Consider the following 20,720-nt stretch of genomic DNA (forward strand, 5'->3'; position numbering starts at 1 on the left):
ATGACACATCACTAAAATATCCAACAAGGAAGACCTTAATGAGCTAACAAAACCCATTTGCTACACGTATCTAAACAAAATACAAATTTTAGAAAAACAATATTGAAAATGGAATAACAAAGAATAGTCAAAGTTTTAGAAACTCTTATCGAGATTCACTTTCTATGTTGAAAAAGTTGGGGCCAGGGTTTGAAACTTGATATTTGTTGGGGAAGCACAAGACAATACCACTCTTCCACATGAAAGCTAACAAATCTTTCCCCCACTTGTGTTGTAAAAATAGAACATAGTAATCAAAACCAAAACTAATCTTGATAGCAATTTAGCAAGAAACTCCAAACTTGAACACTAACAAGATCAAAGAGACACGAGATTTACGTGGAAAACCTTGATGTGGGGAAAAACCACAGGATCGTTCACAACGGCACCAAAATTCCACTAATAAGAAATAATCCAGTGGGTTCAATAGGTTTTCATCTCTAGTTCAAAACTAGAGGCGTTACAATCTTCAAGGTAAGTCCTTGGATCAACAAATCTCTACAAATCATCACATATAGTGGCAAATTTCACAAATTCATAAAATCTTATCAGAGTAGAATCTATGAAGATAGAGAGATCAAAAATAAAAAATCCAACTGTTGGATTTGAAGAAGATAGTATCAAGAACAAGTCATTAAACTTTGGCCACGATTGGAGGTCGTTTGGTCATCGATCGAGGCAAGAATAGTAGCTAGCTACTCTACATCTATCTTCTATCTGTCTCTCTCTTTTCTTTATTGCTGTGTGTTCTTTTTAGTATATTCTCAAAAAACAGAAATAGTAATAATAAGGGTTATGTTTCTAAAAAAACCCCTTATTACCCCCTAAGAAAAAACCTATAAGTAGAAATTGTATTTGAGCCCTTTTCATACTAGTTTGGACCCATTACAACATACACATCCACATACTAATGTGGCAAAAAAAAACATAGACCCAATGAAATATTTGGACCTCTTCCTCCATGTAGGAGGGAAGAACCCAACAATATTTACACGCCAAACTTGATAGTGTAATGCAATATAACATTCTTGGTATTGGGAAATAATGCAATAATGAAACAAAACATACCAAATTGTTTAAATAGAGGGAAGATTTTGTATTGTAAAAGTGATATCATTCTCTTTTTGGCATTGCTAAAATTTTCACTTTTCTATTCTCAAAAAGAGGCTACTTTCCCATTAGTTAGGAGAGTTTTTTACAGAAAGGCTATACAATGTGGTTGCACAACTCACAACAATTGTACTGGTTGTGTCATCCGTTAAAAAGAGGCTCATATCTTTTATATATAAAAGGAGACTCATATATATAGCCGAGTTCTAGAATATGAGAAAGCAACCATGGCGACACACATATCCTCTCATATTGTCTACTTAATGTAAGTAGGTACCTAGAGCTATAAAAACATATCTTCAAAAATAGTGATATCCATTGCTGGTCAACATGAACTTGATCCCTGGCCCTCAATGGAGGGAGGGTAGGAGGTCAGTGGGAAACAACCAACAAGGGGAGGGGGTTGGTAGTTCCACCTTGGGCTGTTTCCTCCTTGTGTCACCATCAGTGCGCTCCATTTTTGCCAAAAACATAACCGAGCAGTGACCACGTTGTCTGAGCGGTTCCAAAACTCATTTAGCTGCTCTCGTAGGCAACTGATAATCGTGAACCATATATCCAAGATCAATTCTTTTGGGGGGCGCACCAGATCTCGGAAGACCTTTAGGCAATGTGCTATGAGTTTGTAGAACATATTTTGATATGCTACAAACAATAGTATAGTGCTACAAATAAGAGCAAAGATTTAAAAACTAAAAACTAAAATATGTGGCTAGTTTAAAGTTAGAGATATATTTTAATGTAAACATGAAAATAAGGAAACATATAAGAAAATAAAGAGATAGAGAGAGGAAGACGGGTGTTGATCTACTCGAGCACCCCCAAGTGAAGGGATCAAAATGAACTTGAGCCTTGAAGGATGTCCCTTACCATTAATATGGGGCTTCAAGTTGCACATAATACAAGATCATAGTCCCAACATAGTCAAATGATCTCTCAATGAGGTTAGTTAGGCCTCATATTCATAGCTAGACCCAAGACCCCTAGGCAAGTTCACACTTGGCCCTTAAGGTTTGTAGCAATCCCTAGGATTAAAAGTAATCATCCCTCCCTTATGTTTTCAATTAACCCTTACACTCTTATCTGCATGTGTAAAAAACTACAATACAAACTACCACAAGATACATTATGGTCATACCTGTAACATTAACAAATGGAGAAGAATACATAAACACTAGAGCTAAATATCAATGTACAATTTATAAAGTCAAGGTCATGATTTATTTTCAAGATTCTTGTGTTTTCCACATTTATCTAAACTATATGCATTCATATACACTTATAATGAATATCATTCATGCACAGAATAGCATTACAAGTAGGATACTACATAAAATGAGGCATAAAAGGTCTTTGTGTTTGAAAGAGTTTATGATGTGACCAAAACCCAAAATCCCCTTGAGGCATAAAATTAAAACTGCATTTGCATGGTAACAACCACTTCGGCAGAGCTTGGGAATAGTTTGTTGTTTGTGACATCACGCATGAGGAAAGGGAAACGTGGTCGTTTCCATGTATATTTAGGCAATTATGCCAAATTTAGATTCATCTAGATTTTCTTATGCTCTATGCCAACGTACTTAATACGAAAGACAAGGATTAGAAAACAAATTGAAAACTACATTATACATTATTGTCAGCATGTATCTAACATACTTCTGTTTTTGTTTGTAATCTTTTACAAATGCTTGTCACCTATGCCAAGATTTTTGCTCTTACCACACAATTGGAGACGTGAAAAGAAAGCTCAATTCCCTATGTAATTCCAATCACATAGGATTCTGTAACCAAATTACTTATGCATATCAGATTAAGCTGAATGATTTAGCATGTTGAATGCAACTGGAAAGGTTCCCATTTCTCTCCCCACAAGTTCAAAACATATATTTTAAAATTGCTCTATGTTAGTAGTTGCCCATGCTATCAAAATTACATACAATGGGTTTCACTTTATTAACTTATGATGGTACTGGAAATTTGTAATCTCAATATGGAGCTCATGACTGATGATGGCTTCATTGTTGAATAATATCATTTACAATATGTACACCCATTTCAAATGCTTATATATGAAGATGCCTATTTTTGCATTGATGTTGTGTCAAGTCTTATGTATTCCTCCATCGAAGCATGCCTATTCATCCCGGACATGTACAAAAGTGCTTCCTTTGTTCCCACGAGTTATACGGATTTTCTTATCCAGGTACCTGGATAATTTATTATATCTTAGAATTAATATTATCCATTTATTTAAAATGTAAAAACTCAGAAACTTACAGTATTTCAGTAAACCCCGTGGCACTGATCTTAAAAGGAATCTCCAAAGACCCCAATTCCAAAGAAGCACTTTCAATGTTGACATCACGACGTTGAGCTGAAGTTGCCCTACACATGTGATACATAATAAGAGAGATCCATCATGATCCTTTGAATAAATAAATAAGTAATCTAAACTCCAAAATATATCATTTACTCAGATATAGCTTTAGCTCTAAGCCTTATTCCAGGGAGGAACTCAACCAAATTTTCTAATCTCCCACTGTCTGCCTTCACTATCTGTAAAAATTCAAGAGTAGTAGAATAAGACAGTTGAATCTCATTAACATTCTTATTTGATGATTAGATGACATTGGACATTGATAGGGTGCCATCCTACAAGAATATTACAAAGAATGCCAAATACGTCTCATTAGAGTTGGATGAACAATATATTATTTCATATGAAAGATGTTGTGAGTATCAAAGAGTCCTACATAATTGCGTACTCCAGACAAATCCATTTCATATACATGGGGTAAAGACAACTAAGTCATGCCATATAAAGACTCACAAATCACAATACTTCTCTTAATGCCTAGAAAGTTGACCCAAACATAGATAGGAAATCTACTCAAGTATCCTTGAAGAATGAACTAAGTTATCAGAATATATTCAATATTTCAAACACGGGCTCAAACTTTGATTGAAAATCTTTCACCACAAAAAATCTGTATAGAATTGCTTAAATTTGACACTCAATAATACTTAAATTAGATGCACAAAGACTGTCCCAGTTTCATATTCAAACCCACTGAATTTTATCTGGAGCATCAGCCACAATGTGAAAAGGATTCATCATACATTTATATCAAGTGAATGCCAGAATCTATGAGCCATATTTACCACAGCAAACCACATTCAGAAGGAACAGCCTTTATAGGGATGAAACAAAATTCAGTCTATTACGAAGTGTTAAGAGTAGTAAAAATATTTTAAACAATAAGAATCAACCTTCTTCAATAGGATTATTTTGACAACTCAAGACCTTACACAGATGGCTATAGATTGGAGTAACTACTAAACAATACGACATTTTCCCACAGTTTTCACAAGCAGGGGGTTAAACAACTTCAGATTTGAAAAGTTGATATGCATGTGGTCTTTAACAAACATTAGAAAACATACCTGCCAGCTCGTAAATCCTGATGTGGCCTTTTGTAACCAGTTTGCATCAGCTGTCTGAACAAGACAATCTTAGACAGAAGCTGTCAGAATCCACAGATGCTAAGCTCAGGTACTGCCATAAAAACTGTCAAACACAAGATAGACAAGTTAAGGACCTGCGAGCTCCACAGTAGTCGCCATTTTCCCGCAAGATATTCCAAGTCAGCAGAATTTGGGATTGGATTCGTTGGCACAAGCTCTTCAATAATCTGTAAAAAAAGAACCAGCGCAGAAAATATCCAACTATTAGTGTCCTTATAATGTTCATATCTGTCAAAAAGGTCTGAGGGAATTAAAATCTAGATATATTTTGTACACAACGATAAGATATGCAGAAACTTGGGCTGTGCCTAGAGATATGCCAATAAACTTCAGTCATCAACGGTTAGTTCTAATAAGCTTAATCTATGTGGAAATTAAAAGGTAAAACAAGTATGAACCTCATAGACTGTTTGATCCTAATACAGCAATAAAGTGAGTTTGACAAGAACCATCTTCCTTAGGAATCCAACATGACATGTTCAATTTAGATAAGTGAAGCTTTAGAGCAACATCCCAACCATTTGGAGACCTCTATCAAAGACATGGTCCTAGAGGCTACTGCTGCAAGCAATTTCGTCAGTATAATTCTTATGAGCATAAAGATATGCATTCCTGATGTACACTGATTACCTCTTCAATTCCTTGTCCAATTGATATTGCTTGTAGCAATCGTTGTTGTGGCTCAATATTTTTCTGTAGCACAAACGTAGTCCCCTGTGTTCAACCAAAGCACTTCAACTTACAAGTCTCAAGCATTGGATAAACATTGCATGCGCACTGGAGGATATAAAAAGAGACCTTATTGCCTTTAGAGATACGGATATTTCCATTAGGGGAAAGATATGAGGTTTCAAGCCAGCCTTTTGCTTCATCACCAAGTAACCGAAAGGGCACAGGATAGGGCACTTTGAAAGGAATGAATTTGAAAGAAAAAGCTGCTTTGTCAAATCGAAATAAAATCCGCCTTCCATTATCAATTGATGCAGCAGCCTGAAATAATCACTATACATTAGCCAACAGGTTCTCATGTCCAACGTATCCAACATAAAAACTAGCAACAGATTCTGAAAGAAAAAAACAATACCACATTAATGACATGAAACTTTGCAGGACAACGATATGTTCAAAGATATAAACAAATTCTGATGTCAAAAGTTACCTGCATTGATTAAAACACTCGAACTTAAAGATAAGAGGCTATTGTATTTTATGAAACTATCCAGCATTTCCTTCGCACATGCATTTGTATTTATATACATATCTATGCCAGATACGAAAAATGCCACATAAAAGAAAACCGAACGTGTATGTGTGAAAAATGGTAATCCCTAAGTTAGAGATGCATAGGTGTGGGTATATGAGGAACAAATTTGTGAGGCCACCACGATAGAGTGACTACCATGAAAATGCATTTTATTTGATAAAAGAACAGCATTGTATATGAGCTTCCTAGGGTGTCAATTCTTACATTCATATTGTTGAGCAATTCACGGTATATTTTCACCTCATTATTCCTCACTTTGAGATACTACATGTTTGTTATATTGGAAGTTATATAATAATCTGCTACGATAATGGCTTGTCTTTGTTAAGTACAGAATCCACATGATTTCCTTTCAAGATTCCGTGAAGTTAGATTACAGAATCTGTACGAAACCAAGAAGAAGACAAAGCCAATCTTCTACATAAGCAAAAGGGTTGACCTTTCCATTGCTTAACGCCACACATCAAAGAGAATTTCAGAAAGGTAAGACCCTTCATAATCAATACAAATAAAGGAAATAGAAAGCCAATATGTTGGGCAAAAGATAACCGCCACTTAATCCAATACTTCTTATTCATCCTAGGGTCCAAAAATGGTTACATGTCTCAGCCACTGAGCTATAAAATCAGTGTTCAAATCTAGGATAGTGCCCAAACAGAGAGAATAAAGCATTAAGAGGAAATAATTCTCATCTCCATCATATAATGCAGAAGAAATAATAGCTTTCATACAGTCATAGATATCTACTTTGATCAGTGAGCTATTTTCTCTGTCAGCTACTTTCATTCAGTCATCTGTTACTTCTTTATCATCCATCTTTACTTGAGAATTTTCTCTTGGGTTGTATGTGTGTTGCAGTCTCAATCAACTACTATGCTGCTTGGAATTTCCCACTTCTTTATATTTTGTCCTCTCTATTCATTCTGTTTTGTGTGACTATCTTAACTTCTTATTAATTGACTCTTTCAAGAATACCTCTACTTTTAGTTCACCAATCGCCTCTGAAAATCTGACAATATTGCTGACTCGAGGATCGCTTGTTCCTCGTAGTGAAATTTCCTGAAAAACACTGAATGCATCCACCCCTACAAAAGTCCTCTACAAGGAACAACGTGGAAATTAGAAACAAAACCCAGGTGCAGCTAAACTTAAGCTTTGAGATATGATTTATGAACATATCTTACCTGGATGGGTGAAGCAGTACCAGGACGAGTAGTGAACATAAGCCTCCATGTGCCTTCTATCAAGTCTGAACTGGTCTGTTAAAAAATAAATATTTAGAGAAAATCCAATAAACATACATGGACACATACACTTGGAAACTTACAGGTTCTTCAATTCCACCAATGGCTTCTAATGACTTCACTGCATCAGATATTTTCTGCACACAATGAACAAATAGAGATTTCATTAAGGCATTTATTAGAAATATTGCCCCATAGTTCTCTCAATTATTTAGTCCTGGGGGAGATATACAACAATTTCTTATTTCACATCCTCCCCTGTCACATCTTGTGTAGTAATTGCATTCAGATCTTCCTTTAGCATTTTATCTTTGCTTTTTCAAATGGGCTTTTTACCAAGATATCTCCTCATATCTACACAATTCAAGCTTCTTCGTTGATGATGCTACATAGATCAAAGGGATCACGGTACATAATCATTACACAAGAAACCTTTCAAAGAAGACGAGTCCTCATCTTCACAAGTCTACTAATAGTTCAATTTAGCTACATGGATGTAAATTTGTCTCCAAGGGATTTGGATTTCCTCTCAATAGTTCATAATATCTCTATAGGCAACAAGATATCTTCTACAAGTGGCATATGAGCTGATATCACTTTGGTTAGATGGTTCAGTACTTCATCCTAAGCATCAAAAACTAGTGCAAAAGTCTAGTTACAGAGAAGATCACATCATCAAAGTTGGGGACGGAACCATCATAACTCAATAGAGTTTTTGCTCTTGTTTGCCACTGTTTGGCTTCATTCTGAGCTGGCTTTTATGCAAAACAAGATAACACACTCATGGTGCTTCCTACTTGTGTAATGAGACCCCACATAAAGTTAGTTCCAACATACTTTGACAATCAATGAGAGGAAGCTTCAATGAAAAATGATTCAAAACCGAAGTGTGATCTTCAAGGAAAAGCAATGAAGGTGCAGAAATGCAGAAGCACTGACAATGCTCCAAGAAAAGCAATGATGGCTTCCTCCCAGTGTGTAAGATGGTTCTGTTTCCCTACACAAACATACATCTCCTTCTGACATAATCTGACCACCAATGAGATCCGGATGCATCTCCCTGTGTGTAATGAAAGGTTCTTCCAACGGAAAATTCATCACTTCCCCAAGTCACTTCAGAATTGATGAAACAAAGCTCATGGAAAATGCAAATATCTTTGTATTCCAACAGAAAAAAAAGACAGGATGGCCTTGCTACTCAAGACAAAAGCAGCAATGACACAGCAGGAAGAGCAGAAATACCTCGAGTTTGGAGAGAGGGATTCCACGGCCACGGCCTTGAACTCCGACGAGAGCATCAATGAGGTCACGCTCTGCTTCTTGGATCGGTTTGATGACAGAAGAAGAAGAAGAAGAAGAGACTGAAGGGAGTGAAGATCGAACTATGGACCTACGCGAGGCACGCAGGGAAACGTTGGTGGAAGGAGGGAGAAGAAAGCCATGAAGGTGCAGACTAGTCATCATCACTCCTGCCTAACCTTTTCTTCTTCCCACTCTCCTCTCCTCTACCCTGCCAGTAACTGCTACTACTACTACTACACTTTCCATGGAGAGTTTCCTATCTCATTGATATGTATCACCATATCCATCCATCTCTTCCTTACATCCATCCCTGCATCATCATCATCATCATCATCATCAGTATTAGTTCCTGTGTTTCTCCATCGATTCTCAGAAAACTGACTGCCGCATTTCGGGGGTTCGAAACCAGACCCGACGAAGCTCATACATCCAGTTTTTCGGGTGTATTCTAACCGGCCTTTGGAGAAGTGATCATGATTCATGGTTCAAGGGGTTCGGAAGTAGACCAATGAATTCAATACATACTTCATCATGGAATGACATATACAAAGGTTGTGTCCATTTTGCTGCGCTGAATGCTCTTCGACATTAGGGTGTGCCTTGAGCATGATTCAATGACCTATTGCATTGGTCATAATGTTTTCAAGACATTTGGGAATGTGAACTTAATTCTCATACGATTCTACATGTAGGCTGATGTCCATATTTGCATCTAACATCTCATACATGTAGGCTGATGTCCATATTTACATCTAACATCACTAGAGCACTACTTTGACATTCAAAACAATGAGAATTTCGAGTCATGTGGCCTACCAACAAGATTCTACAATGTTGTGGGAACCCTACTATGCTTGCCCTATTAGATAGATATCCAATGAGCTAAGTGCAGCTCCATTGAAGTTCTATAAAGACGCTTCATAAATTTCTCCTTTCAACAAGCTATTACCTCTCACAACCTTGAATTTCAATGCCAAGGAAAACATATCTTGAAAGAGACCATCAATAAATACGCATTTGTTACAAACACCAATACCTTTGCTTTACTGTGAAATTTCTATCCAATAGGAGACTAATCGCAATGCTCAAGGTATTTCATTGACTCACTAGGTATGACTTCTCTTCTTCTCCTCTTAATTATGCTACATATTCTGGGAAAACGCATTTATGTGCATAAAAAATGTTGGAGAAATCTCAAGAAAGATCCACATGTGTAATTACAAGCTAAGAAGTATAAGCAAGGTGTGGATATACCTAATAGCTAAAGAACATGGTATAGCATGTCATAACATTGGAAATTATTTTGTGATCATTGTAGTTATCAAGTTGCACTTAGCCTGTTCAAACTAGCATCCATGCATAGAGGAAGAACCCGTGGATAGAGGACAGACAAAAGCCACAAAAGAAGAAGAAATGAGACAGTGAATTGGCAAAATAGGAAGACATGAAAAAGCAAAAATATAAATCAAGTTAGAAAAACTACATATCTCCTGAAACTAAGATAAAAACATAGGTAGGAAGAACAAAATGCAATCAGTTTGCAGAGTCCCACAAATATGTTAGAAATGATGTAAAGTTTCCAACCCAAGTCTGAAGGCCCCCGAGACTCATACAAGTTCTTCATTTTGTTACGATCTAGTCACCCCAGCAAATGTACATACACGAATGATATCATGCTGATACCAAAGTTTCCATTCAATGCTGTCTTGCCTAGAGCATTCCCAGATCTAAGCTGGTAAATGATGTGATGCCTTCAATTACACAATTTATATCTTTTCATTGCATCTTCATGATGTGGGCAATATGTACAGTGGGTGATCTCCGAGAATCCAGGCCAAAGATCAACAAAACCAACAACCCATCAAACCTTCCAAACTTTCACTGTGCCATCAACCGATGATGTAACCATGCAGTTCTCACTCTGATGATAACTCACGCTTGTCACCTACATCACAATATTCAATTCTCAATTTGCAAGCAGTATGTGTGAAATAAAATTCATCAGCCATCTATCTCTACTGTATTTAGATTTAAATTAACTCAACCTGTCTTAACTACGATTTTGTAATGCCTAAAGGACATAAGAACTTACCACAGAAGCATGCGCTTTAAAGGATACAGCAATAGAGGCATCTACAAGGTCCCAGAAAATGATATTTCCATCCTCTGAACCACTCACAACATGAGCATCTCTATTTGTCAAGCAGCTGTCCATTTTGTATGACTGAAATTAACAGCAGCAAACTGTGTAAAACTTTTTGAATGAGTCAGAAAAGTGGGTGAGGTTTTGGTGTACAACACAAGTGTTCATTATATAGATACAAGGTTTAATCAATCTGGCAATGCATCACTAAGGATGGATTTATACAGAGACTAAGATGCATGGATGTATATAGTGGTCAAAGTGCACAAGTGGTGATTGGCTAACTATGCTATCAACAGCGAGAGACTCTTTATGTAGCAGCATAATCATGAGTAATAAGCAATCCAGAGTTATGAATTATGCTTTTTAAGATGCTTGAAATAAAAATGCAAGTTAAAATGGTCAACTTTTTCTTAACTTGCATATAAATTTTGGCAATGTAAACATGCAATGACAACTTGCAATAATAACAATAATAATGGTCTACAATTCTTGGTCACTTTATTTGAGTCAACATTTTCACCTTACATGTATGCCCTTTGTACTCTTGAAGCAGATCACCAGTAGACCTTCAAAAAGGTAAGGTACACAAAATTCTTAATATGAGCATCAACTCAACGAATTCTTTTTAAAAAGTCAACAGCTAAAATATTGAAAGCTTCTCATACCATGATCATAAAGAGTTTGCGTAATAACATTCAAATGTGAGCAAACTCATTACAAGATTGACATCAAACACTCCTCACCTTTCTATTAGTCGTATTGTTGAATCCAAACACCCTGCTAGTATGCACTTCTGGTCATGTGATAGAAATGTACTTGTAACAGGTTGTCCCAAGAGATCCACATATTCCCTGTCCATATCATCAAATAAAAGGAAGTTAGATAAGCCAATCTATGCATCTGTGTCTCATATAGAGCTCCGAACTACCTGCCAATTCGGATGTCAAATGTCCGTACAGACCCATCAACAGAACCCCCAATGATCTCGGTTGGTGTCACAACCACTGATGTTACACTGTCTGAAAATGTGTCGATCATCTGTGATGAATATATCATACAATGGTTACATATATGTGCAATCAATTGAAGACAAAACATGTGTTACAAACATCGATCATCCAATAGTACCTGAATAGGTTCCACACTTTGTGATCGACAATCCCAAACTTTGATAGAACGATCGTACCCTCCAGAAACAATAACTGAATTGAGCTCATTAAATTTTACTGAATTCACCTGCCCAAACAGGTCACGAGGAGGGGGGGCAATTACACTATTTTAGGAGGCTACTATAAAGTACTCATCCTCAAAACAGAAGGCTTGCGTCAAATAAAAACCTCACTATCATGGCCTCGAAATTTGCGAATAACCCGTCCTGTACAGACATCCCAGTAAAATATTTGTCGATCACCTCCACAGGAACATAGTTTTGTATTGTCCCTGTCACAAAAAGAACCTCCGCACTCGCTGAAATTTTTTGAATCTAGGAAGTAAATAAACAAAGGTAAATGAAAACAGAGTTAAGGGCATTGAAGACAAATGAAAATAAGTGAAGATGGATCACAGAGATCAGACACAATAGAATTGATTCGTTGGGATTCTCACATTGATGGGATTTAGGCACCAGAATAAGGTAAAATAACTTTTTCACTTTCCCTAGGGTGTTGGGTCATGCTTCTTTAGTTTTTGTTAAACCCCTTAACTTTTCTCAGGTTAGAGACCCTATAGGAAACCATGTAGCCAAGCTCACAGCATCATCTTTTGGTTAAAATGCTGGAAATCAATTGACAGATGTTAAGTGTGTGTGTGTGTGTGAGAGAGAGAGATAGAGAAAGAGAGATAGAAGTCGTTGCATGGCCACTGTTGTCAATGTCTTACATGGAGTACTGATAATTGTACACAGTATGGAAAGGCATATCTAATTCTTGTAAATGATATGGAAATGAATATTTGTTTGCCGAAAAGCCATCTGAGGAGAGTTTCACCTTGCAATTAGCAGGAATATAGCTAATAATTTGATTGCTGAATGAGAATACAATATAGATGCTCATCGTGATTCTTGTCCAATGATGAGATGCCGAAAGATTAAACCTAAATATCTTTACTTCAAACAAAGAGGACACCATTTAGAAGGTTCAAAGGTTAGGAAGTGAGGCAAAATAGTATTTAATTGAGTTTTTCTCTCTTAATGGATTTCCATTTGTACAGTCTATAGGTGGTCAATCTTGAGAAAAAACATAGAAACTTGCTGGATTGATAAAGAAAAAAATCCCAAATAGGTGGCCCTGTTTTTGAAATCCATAGATCATATATATTTATGAATTTTGAAATAAGTGCATGCTACTCCTATAAATGCATTTAAAAAAGTGTCAAATACACCTATAAATGCATTCAGGAAGTACATAATGCTCCTCTTGATGCATCAAAAAACTGAAGATATAGATGCATTGATCTCGAGCACTCCTGTTGGGGGAAAGACGAATCTTTGATTTCACTGTAATTTACAAGTGCATTATTCAAAATAGAAACACCTTTAGAATTTGGTGATTGAAAAGTTGGAAATGCCTCGAACTTGTGATTTTGGTTTGGAATTTAAAAGGCAAAGCCCACATTTCAAACAAAAATTTCAGACTCATCAGGGATTAGAAATGGCCAATTTTAGCAGGCGGGGGGAGAAGAAAAAAGAGAGAGAGGAAGGTGAGTTCAGACACACCTGCAGACGTCGACGTCTCTGACGTCGCGAGCGTGGGCCTTGTAGGTCTTGATGGGGATGGCACGATGGGGGTTCCAGAGGCGGAGGGTTCGATCACGGCCGCAGCTAAGGCAGTAGTTCCCGTCGGAATTGAAACGAACAGCAAGAACAGCTCCCTCGTGGCCCTTCAGGACGCTGGCCTCCCTGGTGGGGAAACCATGCTCCTCCTTCGCCATAGCCTACACCTCTTCCTGCTCCTGCTCCTCTGTTTCACTCACCCCTTCCTCTGTTCCTTCCTCTGTCTTCCTCTGTTCCTTCCCCTGTCTTCCTCTGTTCTTCGTTTGGTGCCTGATTTTCCAAAATTACGAAAATGCCCCTCCCGTTTTTGTTCCTGTGCTCACGTTCTCATGAATTCTTCTTTTTGCTTCTATTTTTAAAATGATAATATATAAATTTCTACTTTATATATATTTACTGATTTGCTTCATTTACTTCTTTATTTTGTTTACAAACTTAAATTTTTTTCTTTAATACTCTTCATTTACTTCTTTTATTTCTACATATTATTGTGAAATGCTCTCAAGAATAGCCCTCTTTTCATTATGTCTCAAGTTACATTTTATAGACTCTCTCTTAGCGTGGAGGGTGTTCTCCCGCTCCAATTAGCTCTACTAATTATGGGGCTTGGTGGGGGCCTAGTTTGGGTGTGGTGCATGAGGCTTGGTAGGGGCCTAATTTGGGTGTGGTCTATGTGTGGTGCATGGGGCTTGGTAGGGGCCTAATCTAGGTGTGGTCCATGTGACCACCACAATTCCCCCTTGTAAAAAAAAAGTTACTGTGCAGTCGAAGCGCGACGAGGCGTGGACGACGGTTCCAGACGGGGGGATGACACGGGCCTGGGCGTAGGCATGAGTGTGGGCGGGGGCGGTGGTAGTTGATGGAAGGGCTTCATGCGAGACTGGTGAGCAAAGGTAGAGCGGTTGTTGGAGGCGCGGCGGAGCAGGTATGTAGTGTCGCGTATCTGCTTTTGAACTTCGAAGGGACCGATCCATCGGTGCATGAGCGATTCGCTGAGACCGCGACGACGGATGGGGAAGTAGACGAGGACTTTGTCACCGATGTGGTATTGATGGTTGACACGGCCTATATCGTGTTGTCGTTTTTGGCGTAGTTGTGCCTGGTGCAGGTTGCTCGTGATGGCTTTGCGGAGGAGGGGCTGGAGTTGTTGTAGGTGGGACCACCAAGACACTCCGTCAGCGTGGAGTCGTGTGGTTGGTTGCGGGACTGCCACTTTTGGGGGTAAGCGCGGGTCCCTTCCGTAAAGGGCCCGAAATGGGCTAATGCGGGTAGAGGCTTGCACAGTTGTGTTGTAGGCATGCGTAACGAAGGGCAAGATTCGGTCCCAGGTTGAGTGCAGCGGATCGATGTAGGCTGAGATTTGTTGTTGTAAGGTTCGATTGAGGCGCTCTGTCAACCCATTCGTTTGCGGATGGTAGGGTGACATGAATAACTGTTGGATTCCTAGTTGTGTTGAAACGAGGCGTAGGAGCTCACCGTTGAACTGGGGTCCTCGATCGGACAAGATTTGGAGTGGGCAACCGTGGGGGAAGATGATTTTCTCCAATAGTTTGGAGGCGATGGTCATAGCCTTTGCATTTGGGATAGCGGCCGTCTCAGCCCAACGCGTCAAGTACTCGGTGATGACGAGGATGAATTTGTTCCCTCCTTGTGACTCGGGAAAGGGGCCCATAATGTCCCATCCGACGATTTCAAATGGAGCTTGAACTTGTATCGGATGTAAGAGGCCTTGAGCCACTTGAGGTGATTTGATGGCCTGACATAAGTTGCATGCTTTGATGTAGGAGGCGACCTCGTGGCGTAGCCCAGGCCAATAGAATTTGCGACGAATTTTGTCGAGCACCTTATGAAAACCCAAGTGGCCGGACAACGGGTGATCGTGGAAGAAACGAAGGTAAGACTGGCGTAGTTGCTCAGGCACGTAGACTCGGGGTTCTTTGCCTACTTGACAAAAAAGTAGGACATTATCCTGGATCATGAATTGCTTGGTGAGGGATGATGTCGGTTCAGCTCGTAGGCGGTGGCAGATATCTTGGATTTGTTTGTCGTGTTGTTGCATGTTGGCCATTTGGGACGAGGATATGGGGAAATCGATTGTGTTGGAGGTGATCTGGTTCGCCTGAAAGGATATGCGGGATAATCCATTGGCGACGATGTTTTGTGGACCATGGCGATAGCGTAGAGTGAATGTGTAATCATGTAGCGCCAAAACCCAACGAAGTAAGCGGCCGGGTGGATGAGCCTTCTTTATGAGGGAGAGCAATGGCTGATGGTCTGTTTCGACTGATGTATTTGATCCGTGAAGGTATGGGTGGAAACGATGGAATGCCCAGACGATGGTGAGGAACTCTTTTTCAGTTGTCGAGTAATTTTGTTCGGCTTTGGTAAGTGACCGACTGATGTAGGCAATCGGGCGGAGTTGGTCGTTGTCGTCGGATTGGAGCAGGACCGCACCAAGGCCGACACTAGAGACATCCGTCTGCAGATGGAAAGGCTTCGTGAAATCAGGGTGGGCCAGGAGGTCAGAGGCTTGGAGTGTTCTCTTGAGCTGCAGGAAGCTAGATTCGCAGGCTTCGGTCCACAGGAAGGGTGCGTCTTTTTGTAGGAGCGCGCGTAGTGGGGCTGACAGGTCGGCTAGCCGTGGGATGAAACGAAGAGAGAACGTGAGGAGGCCGAGGAAGCGTTGAAGCTGCTTGACTGTGGTGGGGCGTGGGAATTTTTGGACTGCTTCTGTCTTCTCCGGGTCCATTTGTATTCCGTCAGAGGAGATGACGTACCCAAGGAAGCGGAGGCACGTACTACCCCATCGGCACTTCTTCCATTGCAGCTGCAATCGATAGCGTTGAACACAAGTTAGGACCTCCCGAAGGACTTGAAGGTGTTCTACCCAAGTGCTTGTATGTACCAGAATATCGTCTAGATAGACGATGACGACACGGCGGGTGATGAGATCATCGAAGATGGCATTAGCCATTCGCTGGAATGTGCTCCCCGCATCAGATAGGCCAAAGGGCATCCGTGTGAACTGAAAAATGCCTTTCCTAGTGCGGAATGCAGTTTTGTGGGCATCGTGAGGATTCATCGGGATCTGCCAATATCCCGAGGCTAGATCGAGGGAGGTGAAGTACTTTGATTTGCCAAGCTGGTCGAGGAGGTCATCGATACGAGGGAGAGGGTATCGGTCATGGGTGGTGACATGGTTCAGTTGTCGGAAGTCAACACACAAGCGGTAAGAACCATCCCCTTTCTTTACCATGTGTGGCTCCGAGATCCACTCGCTCTTGGAAGGTGTGATAATCCCTTGTTGGAGCATAGTTTTGACGGCGTTGTCGATGCGCTCGTGGTCGAGAGGCGAGCGACGTCGGGGAGCTGCGTTGATGGGGCGGGCGTTGCCTGTAGGAATCGTGTGGTGAATCGGAAAACGGACCGAGGGAGGTTTTACAGGTGGTGTAGACAACGAGGGAAAGGTGGCGAGGAGCCGTTTGATGTCGTTGATGCGCTCCGCCGGTGATATCAGGTACTGTGTGTTGCTGATGTGGGTGGTATCCCGCGGAGTAGTGAAGAGCGCGATCGGAATGTGATTTGGGAGGATGAGCTGTTGTGCGGAGAAATCGAGACAGGCTCGACTATGGAGGAACCAATCACATCCCAAGGTGATTGGGAACAACTGGCACGGGAGGACGTAGAAACGATGGTGGATCTGGGCGGAACTAATGGTGAGCATGCACCTGACTTGCGTATGTGAGTGGTACACCCGTTGTTGGTCGCCGAAGAGGATTTTAATGGGCGGTGCGTGGCTCGTGGGAAGTTGTAATTGGGTGACTAAATCTGCGCTAATGGAAGAGATGCTGCTGCCGGAGTCGAGGAGAACTTCTTGGGTCGTGTGCTGGAGGCGGGCGATTGTGGTACAAACGGGCGAAGTTGATGAAGTGGAGGCGTGGACGTGCAGGGGCGGCTCGATCGTGGGAGAAACGGGAGAAGTTGAGGACGTGGAGACGTGGACGTGCGGGGGCGGCTCTCCCTGCGGCACCCCGCACATTAGTTTTCCGGGAGCTCAGAGAGGGAGGCAGCGTCAGCTAATTGGACGTTCTGTTTCTGTTGGTGATTCTGCCACTTTCGGTAGTGACGCCGAATGTGGCCATAGTTGTTGCAGTAGAAACATTTGGGGCGTCCCTGGCTGTCTCGTTCGGGCAATGCACGCTTGGCACGTAATTGCGCGTTCTGGATGTCGATGTCCATGGGAGTGACGGCTGGTATAGTGTTTGTATGATCATGACTGAGATTACCTGGTGTGTGCATGTCGTGCGCGTCTGTAGCTTCGATGCGTTGGGCAGTGAGGATGGCTTCGTGTAGTGTCGTCGGGCCTTGATCGCGTACACGGCGGCGGAGGTCATGTCGTATACGCGGCCAGAAAAAAAACAACTTCATGTCCTCCGACATGTTGGCGTCAGCCCGGCATAGGATCTGCACAAAACGAACCGCGAACTGGGTGATGGGTTCGCGTGGTTGTTGGGTAATTGACTCAAGTTGTTGTAGGGCCGTCTGGCGGGAGTCTTGATGAGCAAAATTCCGAATCATGGCTGCCCGTAACAGATCCCAGTCGTTGCGTGTCTCTTCGGGTTGTTGTACAAGCCATGTTGCCGCGATATTCTCGAGGAGTGTCTTCATCTCCATTGCCTTCCGAGGGTGTGGCCACTGGTGGTAACTGGCCACCATTTCGAAATGATCCAGCCAAGAGAGGACGTCTTCCGATGGTAGGCCGGCGAACGGTTTTGGGCGAACTCAAGAGTCCGGGAGATTTTGTTGTGGCTCAGATCGTGCTGAAAGAAAGGACAACATGGCTTGGTTAGTATGGTTAACTTGTAAAATGATGTTGGACAAAGCTTGAACCAGTTGGTCGATTGGCGATGTGGGCTGGTGTCCTTGATTGTGTTGTAGGAATTCCGGATTCATCGAGTTTGCGTTGCCGTCGTTGTTGTCGTGTTGCATCGTGGCGGGCGTTGTTGGGGTCGTGAGTTGGGGTGGCTTGGCCCGTCTTCTCCACCAAGATGTGAAATGCTCAAGATGTGAAATGCTCTCAAGAATAGCCCTCTTTTCATTATGTCTCAAGTTACATTTTATAGACTCTCTCTTAGCGTGGAGGGTGTTCTCCCGCTCCAATTAGCTCTACTAATTATGGAGCTTGGTGGGGGCCTAGTTTGGGTGTGGTGCATGAGGCTTGGTAGGGGCCTAATTTGGGTGTGGTCTATGTGTGGTGCATGGGGCTTGGTAGGGGCCTAATCTAGGTGTGGTTCATGTGACCACCACATTATTATTATTATTTATTTCCGTTTTTTTTCTTAACCCTTGTTTATTTATTTATTTTGCTTTTCATTGTTTTTATTGAAATTTAACTTTTCTTTTTCTTTTTTCTTTTTTTCTTTTTTTCTTTTTTTCTTTTTTCTTTTTTCTTCTTTTTTTAATCTACTATTAGTTTTTAGATTGTTATTTTGCTCCTTTTTTAAATCCTTTTAGTATTTTATTTATTTCTACTATTTTGCTTCTTTTTCTTATGTTCTAATATTTAATAATAAAAAATTGGCCACAATCATCATTAAGTATACTGTATAATAATGGTTTCCACTATTGGTGACAACTCTCCAAGTAACCTAAAATTGTTGGACAATATCCAAGGAAAGTATACACCAAATTCAGCGACTGGTATGTTACTCCCTCTTGGAGAACACCTTCGATTACTCCTCCTGAGTAATCCGGTCAGGCAATCATGGTGTGTACGAGACTAGTGGCCCAAGTGGTGGTTGGATCGTTTACGACAATTGAGATGGGCGCTTCGAGCATTGGCTACAACTGATTCGTAGTTAACGCCTTATGGACCAAACGTATGTAGGAAACAATAGATCAAAACGAGACAGACACAGAGATGACCCAAAAAGTATATGTATTCAATTATAATTGCATACACTACAATACAATAAAATACCGAGTAAAATCAATAACACTCACTCACTGAGTTCTAATCTAGACCTAGGCTGCTTAGTCTGCTCTACGGACTCCTATGCAATATCTTTTGTCTCTGATTCCGATCCCCCTTGTTGTTTTCGCCACTTCTCGATATATATAGCTTTCTCCTAGCTCTGCGCTTTCCAACTACATCTCCTTGATATTCGGCTCCTACCTTCGGTTATTCTTGTGAGTCGGCTTCTTTTGGTCTTTTCACATTTGTCTTGCGCATCCCTTTCACCTTTGTCCTTCGCAATCCTTTTCACACTTTGTTCTTGGTATCCCATGGATAACACCTAGCACACCCGTGGGATAATGCCTTGCACGTCGAACTCGAAAATGGACCAAAAATCGGAGTTCAAAAGAATCGAAGACATTGCCAGCCGAAAAAAAATCGAAAGAATCGAAAAAATTGCTATGGTACATTAGTCCTCCTCCAAATTTGGCATAATGCCTTCCACCTACTTCGACTCATCTGGTTTGAGGTTTGCCGAGAGATCGGCCCTTTGATTTTGCTCTTCATTCTCCAGGATGGTCGCTGTCATCGCCTCTCGTTCGTCTGTGTTGAGAATCAAGCTCAACTTGGTCTAGTGTGTGAACTCACCTTGAGAGTGAATAGACACTCCAACGGTCAAGAGTCACCATTATGTCAACACTTTGTATTCTAGCATTTAGTATGAATCATATAATCATATTCTATGACACATAACTTATGAGCTTTCACATTCCCCATGCTCCATGAGTCTTGTAGTTAATGAAGAGAGAGGGTGACTATATAAAGCACCCTCCTCCCACCTTGTAGGATGTTGAGTCTTTCTCCTTTGTTAACATACTTTACCTTGCGTATTCTCTGTCTTACTCCTGGTCTCTCTCACTCTCTCTCACTCTCTCATACACACACACAGTTCATATCTATTCCGCTGCACAAACACGTCTCTTGATTCTTTACATGGTATCAGAGCGACTTGGTAGCTCGATCTAGCCCATCCGCGTGCGTTGTGTCCTACGCCGATGACCAAGAACCGGCTCATCGCTATCGTAGCTTTGCTACATAGCTCGCATTCGAAGAGAGAAGAAAAAGAAGAAAAAGAAAAAGAATCGACATAATGAATACTCAAATGGGGAGTGCTCTCCCTACCGAGAAGTTGGATCGAAACAACTTCGCATCTTAGGAGTACAAGATGCACCAATACCTTGTCGGACAAGGCTATTGGAGCTACATCAAAGGAGTGCACGAAGACCGACCCGTCGAAACGGCTCCCAAAAACGCGACATGGGAGCAAGCCGCAAGCCACGTGATGTATTGCTTGGCGACATGTG

The 20,720-nt window shown here is 40.9% G+C and overlaps 2 protein-coding genes and 1 pseudogene across 3 annotated transcripts; all 3 read right to left on the reverse strand.

Annotated features, from left to right (window-relative positions):
- Positions 1-3,078: 3,078 nt before the first annotated feature.
- LOC147854238 (Plastid-lipid associated protein PAP / fibrillin family protein) lies at positions 3,079-8,716 on the reverse strand. Its single transcript, XM_087331105.1, has 11 exons — positions 8,425-8,716; positions 7,266-7,319; positions 7,123-7,197; positions 6,914-7,036; positions 5,473-5,664; positions 5,305-5,388; positions 4,749-4,841; positions 4,594-4,647; positions 3,623-3,705; positions 3,427-3,534; positions 3,079-3,356 (listed from the first exon to the last, which is right to left on the reverse strand). The coding sequence occupies exons 1-11, from the start codon at positions 8,644-8,646 to the stop codon at positions 3,284-3,286; spliced, it is 1,161 nt and encodes a 386-aa protein (XP_087187231.1). The 5' UTR covers positions 8,647-8,716; the 3' UTR covers positions 3,079-3,283.
- Positions 8,717-9,926: 1,210 nt separating this feature from the next.
- LOC147854239 (Transducin/WD40 repeat-like superfamily protein) lies at positions 9,927-13,606 on the reverse strand. 2 transcript variants are annotated; one of them, XR_015531069.1, is made up of 8 exons: positions 13,344-13,606; positions 11,968-12,070; positions 11,759-11,866; positions 11,559-11,668; positions 11,374-11,481; positions 11,156-11,196; positions 10,577-10,708; positions 9,927-10,429 (listed from the first exon to the last, which is right to left on the reverse strand). XR_015531069.1 is itself a non-coding variant. In XM_087331648.1 (8 exons), the coding sequence occupies exons 1-8, from the start codon at positions 13,556-13,558 to the stop codon at positions 10,346-10,348; spliced, it is 906 nt and encodes a 301-aa protein (XP_087187774.1). In that variant the 5' UTR covers positions 13,559-13,605; the 3' UTR covers positions 9,927-10,345. The 2 variants fall into 2 exon arrangements, 1 of the variants encoding a protein (XP_087187774.1); XM_087331648.1 differs by having other exon boundaries at positions 11,151-11,196; positions 13,344-13,605.
- A 3,832-nt stretch (positions 13,607-17,438) lies between these two features.
- On the reverse strand, positions 17,439-18,444 carry LOC147854240 (uncharacterized; annotated as a pseudogene).
- Between the last annotated feature and the right edge of the window lie 2,276 nt (positions 18,445-20,720).

This window comes from Azolla caroliniana, unplaced genomic scaffold (genome assembly GCF_043228905.1).
Source record: "Azolla caroliniana isolate FFs.n. ecotype wild unplaced genomic scaffold, voAzoCaro1.0.p SCAF_15, whole genome shotgun sequence".
Classification (NCBI taxonomy): Eukaryota; Viridiplantae; Streptophyta; class Polypodiopsida; order Salviniales; family Salviniaceae; genus Azolla; species Azolla caroliniana.

Excerpts from the sequence above, each read along its gene's own strand:
- LOC147854238 (XM_087331105.1), bottom strand. The coding sequence starts at position 8,646 with ATGATGACTAGTCTGCACCTTCATGGCTTTCTTCTCCCTCCTTCCACC. Across the intron at positions 7,037-7,122 it reads GTACTGCTTCACCCATCCAG|AGGACTTTTGTAGGGGTGGA; the intron begins GTAAGATATGTT and ends TGTTCCTTGTAG. Across the intron at positions 3,535-3,622 it reads AGAGCTAAAGCTATATCTGA|GGCAACTTCAGCTCAACGTC; the intron begins GTAAATGATATA and ends TCACATGTGTAG.
- LOC147854239 (XM_087331648.1), bottom strand. The coding sequence starts at position 13,558 with ATGGCGAAGGAGGAGCATGGTTTCCCCACCAGGGAGGCCAGCGTCCTG. Across the intron at positions 11,669-11,758 it reads AAAGTGTGGAACCTATTCAG|ATGATCGACACATTTTCAGA; the intron begins GTACTATTGGAT and ends TATTCATCACAG. Across the intron at positions 11,482-11,558 it reads TTTGACATCCGAATTGGCAG|GGAATATGTGGATCTCTTGG; the intron begins GTAGTTCGGAGC and ends TGATATGGACAG.